A 13,397-nucleotide genomic window follows, 5' to 3' on the forward strand; every position below is an offset into this window, starting at 1 on the left:
TTGTTTCGCACGAATATCTAATGACATATTTCGGGATCAGAGTCCTCAGTCTTAATCCTGAGCTACTAGGGGGCGTATTTAGATATTAACTTTAATAATTATATACATAATAAGATGAAAAATATTACCACATAATTATTAACGTAAGAGAAATACTAGATTTTATAATGTATATATTTTTTATATTTCTTAACCATCGTAATTGGTATTAAGATTTTGTTACTTACGACCGTTCTGGAGGAGGACTTAATCTGTTCTGATGACATACTTTATTTTTCAGATTCTTTACTCACTTCTGGTTGTCTCAGTCCAGGAACCCAAGGAGAATGAGTACACAAAGTTCACACAAGAAGTCCTGAAGCGTTCTAATGACGAATTCAACATCTCATACGAAAATAAAGCTGTATGTACAAGTTGGCTGAGTTTGTTTCTTAAACGCTTTGATGTTATGTTTTTCTCATTATTTGCTGAGAAACAAATAATATTTCTGAATTTTCTATTGAAGTGTTTTTGACGTTTTGGGATTGTATTAATTATATTACACACATATATTATTTTAAAACAAGAAAGTTACATTTATTGTTGTTGTTTTTCGTATAGCAAAGCCCCAAAAGGTTATCTGCTCAGCCCACCGAGGGGAATCGAACCCCTGATTTTAGAGTTGTAAATCCGGAGGCATACCGCTGTACTAGCGAGGAGCGAAGTTACGTTTATTTCAAAACCTTATTACTATAGTCTGTGAAGTGTAGTGTCTTAATGTAATACAACATTGGTGTCCTTAGAATTAACAACGAATCTAACGTTTTTTTTTCAAATTAGAATATACATTGGGTATTCAATTTTAATAAACCCGGCCGGACCAGGTGGTCAAGCCGCTCGGCTTGTCATCTAATGTTCGCGGGCTTACATTCCTGTCACACCAAGCATGATCGCCCTTCCCCAATTTAGAAGTGTAAGACTAGAGGGAAAGCAGCTGTTCATCACCAACTCTTGGGCTACCTTTTACAAACTAACAGTGGGGTTTACCGTAAAATTATAACGCCCTCACGGCTGAAAGGGCGAACTTGTTTAGTGTGACGGGTATTCGAACCCGTAACTCTTGGATTACGAGTCACCACCTGGCCATGCCGGTCCAATTAGAGACGGCTAGCACAGATAGCCCTGATGTAGTTTTGCACGAAATTCAAAAACAAACAATTAGTAATAAATAACTGTTTGTAGTAAGTAATATTGGTGGCGATCTGGTGAATAAAAAGGGCAGATTTAACCCTATTGGATTCGACTCGTTGTTCACGTGTGTCCTGTAGATCATGTCTTACAGACAGGACGTCCCTTAACGGTGTTCGGGGCCGTTACTGTAGATGTTTTGTTTGATAAATTATAAGTTTCCACTTCCTCAACAATCGTTATAATTTATAATTTTCTTATGTGGAATGTTCGTCCAATAATAGATTCGTTTTGATGAACATTATATAAAGGTTTGTATTCTCATGTGAGTGAAGCTTCAGTTGTTAGTTTTATCCTGTTTTTTGAGTTCTTTCTCTCTGTGTATGTCTGTTTGTTTGTTTTGTAATTTCTCGCAAAGCTACACGAGAGCTATCTCTGATAGCCGTCCCTAATTTAGCAGTGTTAGACTAGAGGTAAGGCAGCTAGTCATCACCACCCACCGCCAACTTATGGGCTACTCTTTTACCAACGAATAATGGGATTGACCGTCACATTCTAACGCCCCAAGGCTGAAAATGCGAGCATGTTTGGTGCAACGGGGAGTCGAACGCTTTAACCCACCTGGCTATTCCGGGCCTATGTATATGTGTGTGTGTGTATATGTATAATAATATTAGTACAGTATTTGCCATATAAAGGAATAATAAAACATCTTCTATTTAGAAATTCATGAGAAAAGTTTGCCTTCTTCTGCTAGGTTAATATGTTTGTGAGCGCCACTCACGACTGTGTTCTGCTCTACGCATCGGGTTTGAATAAAACTATCGCTGAGGGTGGAAATCCAGCTGATGGAAGAGCTATCGCACAGAGAATTTTTGATTCCGTTACCCAAGGTATGATATGATTTATCAATTTTTTGTAACTAAATTCGAATATTTAAAACGTACAAATCATTAATAATATATGAAACAAATGTCCGTAATAATTCATACTTATCTCGCTTTAAAATATTGTATGGAGTATTTATCTAAACGAAAACGTTGACGAAGTACACAGAAGAAATTGATATAAAAACAAACGTGGACAACAACGTGGAACTGTTTTAAACCTTAACAATTTAACGAATGTGTTCGATACTGGACAATTTGTAGTTATCTTCATTATAGGGGGCCCGGCATGGCCTAGCGGGTAAGGCGTGCGACTCGTAATCCGAGGGTCGCGGGTTCGCGCCCGCGTCGCGCTAAGCATGCTCGCCCTCCCAGCCGTGGGGGTGTATAATGTGACGGTCAATCCCACTATTCGTTGGTAAAAGAGTAGCCCAAGAGTTGGCGGTGGGTGGTGATGACTAGCTGCCTTCCCTCTAGTCTTACACTGCTAAATTAGGGACGGCTAGCACAGATAGCCCTTGAGTAGCTTTGTGCGAAATTCCAAAACAAACAAACAAACATTATAGGGATAATTAAAAAAATATTTCTACTCGTCTTTAATGAAATGAATTTTAATAAGTTAACGAAGAAAAACAAATATTTAGTAATAACAACTCTTTGCAGGAAGATACCGCTGTGAGCCCTAGTTTTTGATCGTGTTTAATTTTGTGGAACTTTGTTTTCTGACCTTTTTTTGTAAAATAGCCATGATAAACTGTGGTTACTTTTAGACAACTAGAACATGAAAGAATGTTTTATTTCAATTTCTTGTGGTTTTGGCTTTCTATTTGTTTAGGAACCGATTCTTTAACAAATATGAAACTGACTATGTTTACAATTCTTACCGTGAACTTTAACCTTTTTTTCCAGGTACTTCAGGAGATCTATACATAAACATCAACGGTGATAGGGAACCAAACATGGTGTTAAAAGATTTTAAGAAGGAAACTGGAGTGTTTCATGTAAGATAATACAGTACTTTAACAGTTTAACAATTTTGACCATCTTAGGTTAAAACCAAAATGTATGAGTTTTTGGTTTTATATTGTGAATTGTGCTTGACTTGTATTATTTCGAGTTTGTTTTATTGTGCTTAAAATAATGTCAAGGTTTCAACTTCATTTATTGAATATACTGATAAATCTAAAGTACATTGAGCTTCAATCGTGTGCGTGATACGTGGTATTAGTATCAAGCTATATTATATAATTAAAGGCACTAAACCTAAATCTAAAAGAATATTTCTTTGCCTTACGATCCTATTTTAGGCTTACATTAATTTATTTTGGTTTATTACATCATCAGATCACCATAGAAACGATACATTGAAATACCACGTTTGTTTAAGATTAAACTACTTATATATTCTTGACGTTAAACCAAAAACGAACAGAAAATGGCAATGTATAGCTACTACACTGTTTCACATTTATAGCCATTACTCAAATATTTTAGTCCATTTTAAATACTACAACTTTGTGTTTGTCTTATGGTTGAAAAGTGATAGTATTTCCAGACCAGTTAGGGTTAGCACAGAAACTACAGCTACAGAAATATTACATAAAATCTAAATTTATAATCAGAAGATCGCGACACAACATTTAGTCATCTTCTTATCCTACTTAAGTTTACGTTAAGATTATATTTTTCAAGCAAATATTAAGCTATTTCCCTTGCGTTGTTTTTATTTTTTGTCACTTTCAGAAAGTAGCTGTCTACAATTCTGTTACTAAAGTATGGAAAACAATACCTGGCGTTTCAATTCACTGGCCGTACAGGAACTCTTCGCCTCTCGATGTACCCCTCTGTGGCTTTGATGGGCGTCACCCAAGTTGCCAAGAAAACAGTTAGTATCAAACGTAAATTATTCTACTTCTTGAAAATATAAGCACTGTGTTTCAAATGTTCCCTTTGATGTAATTGCGAATTTGGCGTATTCTATAAATGTGTTTAATCGAATTAATCACAGAGAAAAATAATCACATCTGATTTCTATGATTTATAATATGTTTATGTTGTGTTATATACACATTATAGAAAATTCGTGGGACTATGACCCACATTTACAGGTCTGCTGTAATACCAAGTTACTACTTGAACATTTATTACATTGTATTTTTTTATTTCAATGATTTTTTTTAATTTCGCGCAAAGCTACACGAGGGCTATCTGCGCTATCCATCCCTAATTTAGTAGTGTGAAGCAAGAGGGAAGGCAGCCAGTCATCACCACCTACCGCCAACTCTTTTACCAACGAATAGTAGGATTGACCGTCACTTTATAATGCTCCCACGGCTGAAAGGGCGAGCATGTTTGGTGTGACGGGGATTCGAACCCGCGACCCTCAGTTTACGAGTCGAACGTCTTAACCCACCTCGCCATGCTGGGCCCATTTCAATGATAATAGCCCTGTAAAAAAGTGTTTAGTTTATTTAGCTGTGAACAATAATTAATAAGCGTGCTTATTTACGTGTGTTAATTTGAAGGTAAAGATTTTATTGATATGGTTTAGGTGCAAACGTTTATGTTGTCAATTTTATGACTTTGTTTCAATTTGTTTTAAATTTCTAACACTTACATTCATATATATTAAATTTGTGGAAGATCCAAATTTTATATTCTACAACTACATCTCTAATGTTATTTAAGTTTCTCTAAACTTTGCTAGGATATCTTTCTTAAACTCTGCTGTTCTGTTAATATCCCTCCAAATAAGTCTATCTATAGAATTTCCATAGATATCTCGGATCTTCTTGTATGAACAAGCGATTATAGCTACCACTTTCAAGTGTAACCATTTCTCTGTACCAAAACCATCTAGGTTAATTGTTTAATGGCCGGTGTTTAGTAAGTTTCCCCAATAAACTACGTCACTTATCTTATTATCTTGCTGTTTTTAAAGACTACGTTAGCACTGGGAGAAGGCAGCTAGATAACAACATCCTCCGCCAATTCTTTGGCTACTCTTTATCAACAAATAGTGGAATTGACCGTAAGATAATAACATTCTCAACGTTGAAATTTTATGGAACAGGATCCGAATTCTTGACCCACAAATTGCGAGTCGAGTACCCTGATCATCAAAACATGTTAGATCGTTCACAGGAGAAGCTAGCGCTATCATTTAGTATTTTTTCGCACTAAAAAAAACACAAAAATAAGTCATTATACATAAAACAACACACACATGTATTATATTATGCACTAGACTGGTTTAAAAAATTTAAAAACGTAATTCGCACCATTAATAATGATAATTTATTCGTTTAAATAAATATCTATGTATCAATAAAACTGGTTACCTTGTGTTTCAGATAGGGTTTGTTTCCAACATGGATCTGTTCATGAGTTTTTACTTATTCTGAACATAACAAGTACTAACACGAACTATTTCTGTTTTTATTCTTCATCGATTCATTTTGGTGGATACAAAGCCTCGTTCTCAAATTACATTTCATCTCTACTGGCCGTCTTTACGGTACTACTTGTGTTAGCCATTGGAACGTTCGTTGTATACAGGTAAATATTAATACTTTATAAACCATGAAATCTACACGAACATTAAAAAGAATTAATGAACAACTCTTTATAAAGATGGGTTTCAGATACTGCAGAAAAATGTTGATTTTTATTTTATTTTTCTACTGAATGATTCATTGGAAAGTCAGTTAAAACCCAAAACATCTGTTGTTAATACGTGTAATATACATCTGATCTATAACTAACAAGCCATAAAGAAATGTGATAAGCTGAGAACACCACAATTATAATTATTAATATAAATATATAATATAAATTGAAGTCAATTTAGTAGCCATCTCTTATTCTCTTAAGTGACTTTACTGGATTAATAAACCATCCTATCACAGGTGTCATTGGTTTAGGTCAATATGTTAACTAATACTGCTTCAAAGTTGACAGGATACATAACTATGTGGTATTATAACTTGTTAGTTTGGCTACTGATGATGGAGACTGTATACGACAGTAAAAGCATTTTACTGTAAAATGGTGTATTTAACCTATGGTGATGCGTGTAGGTTACCAATTGTAATGATACAAAAGCTGAAACCGATCTGTCTACATCTACTAGAGTATGTGTGATGTAAGGTTACATGTTTATAGTAAAATACGTGCATCAACAAATATGCATACGAGTTTTTGCACACGTGTATGGACAGTACATAAAATCATTAATTAGTGTTGTATATAAATGTATCATATAGACTAAATGTATCATATAGACTAAATGTATCATACAGACTAAATGTATCATATAGACTAAATGTATCATACAGACTAAATGTATCATATAGACTAAATATATCATATAGACTAAATGTATCATACAGACTAAATGTATCATATAGACTAAATATATCATATAGACTAAATGTATCATATAGACTAAATGTATCATATAGACTAAATGTATCATACAGACTAAATGTATCATATAGACTAAATATATCATATAGACTAAATGTATCATATAGACTAAATGTACCATATAGACTAAATATATCATACAGACTAAATGTATCATATAGACTAAATGTATCATATAGACTAAATGTATCATACAGACTAAATGTATCATATAGACTAAATATATCATACAGACTAAATGTATCATATAGACTAAATGTATCATATAGACTAAATATATCATATAGACTAAATGTATCATATAGACTAAATATATCATATAGACTAAATATATCAAATAGACTAAATGTATCATATAGACTAAATATATCATATAGACTAAATGTATCATATAGACTAAATGTATCATACAGACTAAATGTATCATATAGACTAAATGTATCATATAGACTAAATATATCATACAGACTAAATGTATCATATAGACTAAATATATCATATAGACTAAATATATCAAATAGACTAAATGTATCATATAGACTGAGAACACAAAGTTTGAGATCTAAAATTTATTATGATTTCTTTACTTTATTTTTTGTTAATATAACTAAATCCATATAAAGATTCCTTCTTCTTCCTGTAAGTATTTTGTGCTCTACAAGATAAACAGAATATACCAGAAGTGATAGTAGGCCTAAATGTAGCGTTTGATTTTTAGAAAACTAAAATTCGAAGCTGATCTGAATGATTACTGGTGGAAACTCGATATTGTTGATATCAAACCTGAAGATAGCCAACAACCTAGTGAAAACCTTATTGTCGGTGATGTCACTCAACCCGTGAAACCCAAGGTGAGATGAATCATATTCTATAATTTATAATTTAGACCGTGAAGTTTGTTTTTGAATTTCACGCAAAGCTACAGGAGAGCACTGTTAGATTAGAAGAAAGGCAGCTAGTCGTCACCACCCACCGCCAACCTTTGGGCTACTCTTTTACCAACGAAAAGTGGGATTGACCGTAACTTTATAACGCCCCCACGGCTAAGAGGGCTAGCATGTTTGGTGTGACAGGGATTCCAACCCGCGACCCTCGGATTACGAGTCGAGTTTTTAAACTATCTAACCATTTCAGGCCTTCCTTGTAGTCCATGAAACATTGTATATATAAATCAATACTTTGGTCACAACTTGTTCTCATCATGTAATAAATAATATCATGTTTAGACCATTAAAAATATTATTTTAACGTTGATGACAACATTGGTTTTCGTCTAGTTTAACAATGATGGAAAACACACATCCGACCATTGTCTTCAAACATACGTGTATCGTTTCTAACACAGATGAATCATTGCAACACACGTACGTGAAATGACCCCACATTTAATATTTTGATATAACATAAAGCAAGCTGGTAATGTTATAAAATTGGACGACCATGTGACAAAAGTATCAACCATATGTCAGGATCAGATATAACTGTGCGAACTTGTTTACACTTGTGTGTTCAAAACGTTAAAATATCGGACACTTACAGCTAATAAGTGTAGTGGTTACGGTGGGATTTTGAGAAAGGTGGAATAGCCTTGTGTGATACACTATAACATTCTCTCAAAATCTCAGGAACGTTCAGGCTAAAATAATTTTAAATCCTGTTTATAGCCACACATTAGCTATAATTAAAGTACACGTGTTATGTTCAAGTATTGGAAGTAAGTTTTCAATTTTTGATCAGTGAATGTCTAGATACATTGAACTATGTGCTACATGTTTGATATAAGATGTGTAGTTGTGATTTAAACATGGGTTTGTCTTCCTTCCTGTAATGATTCAATGGGTTAATTTCAGAGATTGGTTAAAAAGTAACTGAGTAATAGGCAACACAAAATAAACCCATTATTAAATATACTGGTTTTATATTGTGTACGAACTTGATTTCTAAACATATTCGCTAATTAACAAAGGATGACCTATGAAGGTCCAAAAGTTGTTCTATACTTTATTTACAGTTTTAATACCCACACCAGGCGTCTTTAGGATACATTTTTACTTTTATTTTGATAATAACCTACTGTAACACATGTTTGTCTATCATGAATAACTGTCTCTATGTTACATCGATGGAATGTGACGTTTGGAACTTCAATATTATGGCACTTTTATATCTTTTCGTGTGTTCTATCTTTACGGCATTAGTAACATAACCCTGCAAATTCTTAACACTAGTATAAAACAAGCCTAAAATCTCGAAATATACCTTTATAACTTATATTGCTAAACAGACGCACACGGTGTAATAAACTAGACATATTCAGTATGATAGCTACCAGTGAACCATATATTTTTACTAGCTGTACATAAATTTGCCGCTATAGATTAGAGACAAAACAGTTATTCAACACGACGCCAACCCGAGGATGCTCCAGTCGAACACTGCAGGTTGATCATCACTCTTATAACTCATATAAGGCCCCAAGAGCGGATAGCGATCTGGGGGAGGGGGGATAACGGAGCACAAAGTAATTTCGCAGTGTAAGACTAGAGGGAGAGCAGCTAGTCATCACCACCCACCGCCAACTCTTCGACTACTCTTTTACTAACGAATAGTGGGATTGAGCGTAACATTATAACGCCCACACGGCTGGAAGGGCAAACATGTTTGGTGTGACAAGGATTCGAACCCGCGCATTTATGACGTATAATACGTTTTAAGAATATACATAATCTAAGCGACCCTTGTTAACGTAACCGTTATAAGAATTTTACTCAATTAAGCCTAAATTATGACAATCTATTTTTATGTTAATTATTACTATCCCACTATATTTTAAATAAACAACTTTTACTTTATGTGAAAACAGATAATTTTACTTTAAATACTAGCTTTGTTTCTTTGACCTGGTTTCAAGTAATTTTGTTCGTCACTAATCTAATCGTTTTCCTTCTTAGAAGTGTACCTCTGAAACACAAGAAACTCTGACTGGGCCTCAGATATTTGTTGCAACGTTCAAAGTGAGAGATTATGGTCTTTTAATTGCAAAATTTAGAATTCTATGATGACTAGAATTTTTTTTTTCTAAAATGCCGCATTTTACTGCCTATAAGACACTACATCGTGGAGGACGCGCCCTGATTTTGGAAAGATAATTCTTAGAAAAAAATACTTTGACTCAGCAACCACCACCTTGATGTAATCTTGACTTTTTTCAACCTACTGAGTAAATAGAGTCAAATACACCATATTATTCACAGTATATCAACAGTATTAGTTAAAGTGAATGTTTTATGCTATTCAAAGCACTTGTAATTGGTAAGTAATGAAATTATGATTTGTATGAGAGACCGTTTTGAGTTAACCCTAAGCTAAGGTAAGTAATGGAATTATGATTTGTATGAAAGACCGTTTTGAGTTAACCCTAAGCTAAGGTAAGTAATGAAATTATGATTTGTATGAGAGACCGTTTTGAGTTAACCCTAAGCTAAGGTAAGTAATGAAATTATGATTTGTATGAGAGACCGTTTTGAGTTAACCCTAAGCTAAGGTAAGTAATGAAATTATGATTTATATGAGAGACCGTTTTGAGTTAACCCTAAGCTAAGGTAAGTAATGAAATTATGATTTGTATGAGAGACCGTTTTGAGTTGACCCTAAGCTAACCTCTTGTCTTAACCATCACTTTTGTCTTGGAAGACACGTGGGGAATATTCAAGAAAAAAAAGTACGTCTTACAAGGCGTAAAATACGGTAAATAATATGATGGTTTCGTGAAGTAAATTGTTCTCTTACACTTGTGGATATTTACTGAAGCTATCATTAGGTTAATAACGAATATATTTTTCAAAACGATTCATATTATTTTTTGTTTATTACTTATTTGTGTTAATAAACTAAAAAAAGTATAAACTTATTAAAATAACACTCTTCAAATAATCTATTTTATAAAAGTAGTTTTTGTAAGCTGTACTTTTACTGTTTTTACTTATGCGTGCCAGAAGGCACGTAAAGTTAATACTTAGACACTAAGCTGTACAAGTGTACAAACTGTAGAAGGCATTAGAAAATGATTAAAAGAAGCTATCCGTGTTTGTGCTACCGCCATTTTGCCAGATATATTGTATTTACACAAGAATAACACATTCAGAGAAGCAGGAAATATGCCAGTGTTGACAACCAGTCTAATACTTGTGTACCGTTTGTATAACACAGGTTTCAAACCTTTAAAAAAGCACGTCGAATAAAAAAAATATTATACAGAGATCGATTTAAAGAATTGATATCAGGATGGGATCAAGACAATCAATATTATTGGATACATATTTTAAAACTGCTTGCTAACAAAGTAAACGTAAATTGTGTATTATTTTGCTGTCATATTTGAGTAATTTTAAAGATACCAGAAGCATGAGTTACTAGTTATTTTTGTGTTATAAAGTGTATGTTAGTACTGACGTAAAGGGTAACTAACAAAGATGTAACGTCACACCTAAAACGAATCAATAGCATCTGTCAGTTTGTCTGGCAGAAAAGAGAAACTATCATTTCTGTTTGTTCTACGGTATATTCTGTAACTCAAACTGAGTCCATCTCTTTCTTTGACTTCACAAAGTGTTTACAAGAAATTTCATTGGATTTCTCTTTCCTTTGTCTCGTAAATCATGTTCAATCCGACAGATTGTTGCATCTAGTGACAAATGACCAAATAACACCTTTCACAGAATTCCCAAGCTCACAGCTGAAATGTTTAGCAAAGTTTGTTTGTTTTTTAATTTCGTGAAAAGCTACACGAGGGCTATCTCTGCTAGCCGTCCCTAATTTTGCAGTGTAAGACTAGAGGGAGGGCAGCTAGTCACCACCACCCATCGCCAACTCTTGAGCTACTCTTTTACCAACCGCGACCCTTGGGTTATGACTCGAGTGCCTTAACTACCTGGCCATGCCGGGCCATTTTTAGCAAAGTAATACTTTCTGAAGCTTAATCGTAATTAATATATCGGGTACAGAAACACCCTTCATAGAAAAGACAATAAAACTAAAAACTAGAAGAATGTTTGTTTGCCCTATGCTCCTTTTCCAAGTTTGCTGTTGTTTGTTTGTTTTGAATTTCGCGCAAAGCTACACGAGGGTTATCTGCGCTAGCCGTCCTTAATTTAGCAGTATAAGACTAGAGAGAAGGCAGCTAGTCATCACCACCCAATGCAAATTCATGGGCTACTCTTTTACTAATGAATAGTGGGATTGATCGTAGCATTATAACTCCTTCACGGTGTAAAAGGCAAGCATGTTTGGTGTGACGTGGAGTTTGCTATTGATTTATTATAGTCTTTTATAGCATCAGATCAATTAGGCTTACAATTGTGTTCATGTAAGTAACCTACAGGAAACATTAATGAAAAAATTATTTCTAGCAATTAATTACAACACGTTACAAAAGTAATTCGATATGGTAACACGGTAATGTGTCACTTCAAATACGAACGTTTATGTCGCTGACAGCGTACTTACGAACTATATAATTTATTTTAGAACATTAAACAATACAATGTCGCTTAGTCGAACAATACAATTTCGCTTAGTTAAACAATGCAATGTCGCTTAGTTAAACAATACAATGTCGCTTAGTTAAACAATACAATGTCGCTTGGTTAAACAATACAATGTCGCTTGGTTAATAATTAAGTCGAAAATGTATAGCAATGTTGTTAAACAATGTAAACCTAAGAGCTACGTCATTTTTAGAAGGAAGAATTTCAGTCTATACAAGAATGTTTTAGGACAGGAATTGGTTCTGAAATCATAACCTAAGCCTATCCTATCACGAGATGAAGGCTATAGTTACGAAACAGAATCTTCTGATCGCAAAACGTCATTCCATTGACGCTGGACATATCTATCTCATTGCACCATTACAAGTATTTATATACTTGATTTTGATAACAGTAATTTCTAGTTGATGAAGGCTTGTGGCCACAACAAAATCAGTAAATGTTTACTGATTACGAGAATAAAAAATGAATCGCACCAACTTCTTTCTACCTGATGCTTTTCAAGTCTCCTATGAAGCTAAGATAGACTTTCGTGACGTCAACTTGTTTCGATGACTCAGTAAAACTGATATCAATTGAAAGTGAATACCTTATTGTATTCTAAAATTGTTCTTCACAGACGTTTGTTTCAATGAGATCTTCTACGTTCTGTAATAGTACGTAATTATGTCCACCTGATGGAGCACGATTGACTTTGGAAACAGCAGTTCCAAGCGTGATATAGAGCCAAGAATATCTTCTTTATCAAATGTGATTAACTTGTCTTTTCTGCTGATATGTTATGCTTTGTTTTATGTCTGAATTAAGGTATGGATATATCTTTCATCAGAACTTTTTCCTTTAAAATTATATTGACCAGAGCCTGAAAGTGTCCGTAAAGGAGTTACATGTACTACATATAAAACTGACACGACATCTGCTGATGGAGATCCGACAGGTAAATATTGTTTTCCGATTTGGCGTTTCGTTAAAAGAAAAAAGAAACTGTATTTGAAGAAAAATTATACAATATATTTTATCTTTTGGTTTCAAATGGTTTCATAAACTACAGTAGATTGTTAACCGTCGTAATAGTGTGCACGAGATTTCTGAGGGAAAAATATCATAGTTCAAATAAAGTGACAAAATTCAAAAGTATATCAGTTTAAAATTAACTTACAAGAAATCTACACTTGTTTTATTATAAAATAATTGTTTATAGTATTCAACGTTTCACCAAATTCTATATTTAAAATTGTCAAAATTATTTTCACTTTATAATGATAAAATATGTTTCATAGTTTTATTTTATATCTTTTTAACGTGATTATTTTTTACTTATGTAACATGAATATCGTACTTCTGTTTGCAGTTAATCACATACAAACCG

At 33.6% G+C, this 13,397-nt stretch overlaps 1 protein-coding gene across 1 annotated transcript in view; it reads left to right on the forward strand.

Moving 5' to 3' along the window:
• Positions 1-13,397, forward strand: part of LOC143248188 (atrial natriuretic peptide receptor 1-like) — a 65,605-nt gene that overhangs the window by 16,280 nt on the left and 35,928 nt on the right. The window contains exons 4-11 of the mRNA XM_076496620.1: positions 281-403; positions 1,925-2,060; positions 2,964-3,055; positions 3,798-3,939; positions 5,528-5,612; positions 7,201-7,333; positions 9,434-9,496; positions 12,888-12,965. Of these exons, the coding sequence (XP_076352735.1) occupies positions 281-403; positions 1,925-2,060; positions 2,964-3,055; positions 3,798-3,939; positions 5,528-5,612; positions 7,201-7,333; positions 9,434-9,496; positions 12,888-12,965 (852 nt within the window). The remainder of the gene's footprint in view (positions 1-280; positions 404-1,924; positions 2,061-2,963; positions 3,056-3,797; positions 3,940-5,527; positions 5,613-7,200; positions 7,334-9,433; positions 9,497-12,887; positions 12,966-13,397) is intronic.

This window comes from Tachypleus tridentatus, chromosome 4, assembly GCF_004210375.1.
Source record: "Tachypleus tridentatus isolate NWPU-2018 chromosome 4, ASM421037v1, whole genome shotgun sequence".
Classification (NCBI taxonomy): Eukaryota; Metazoa; Arthropoda; class Merostomata; order Xiphosura; family Limulidae; genus Tachypleus; species Tachypleus tridentatus.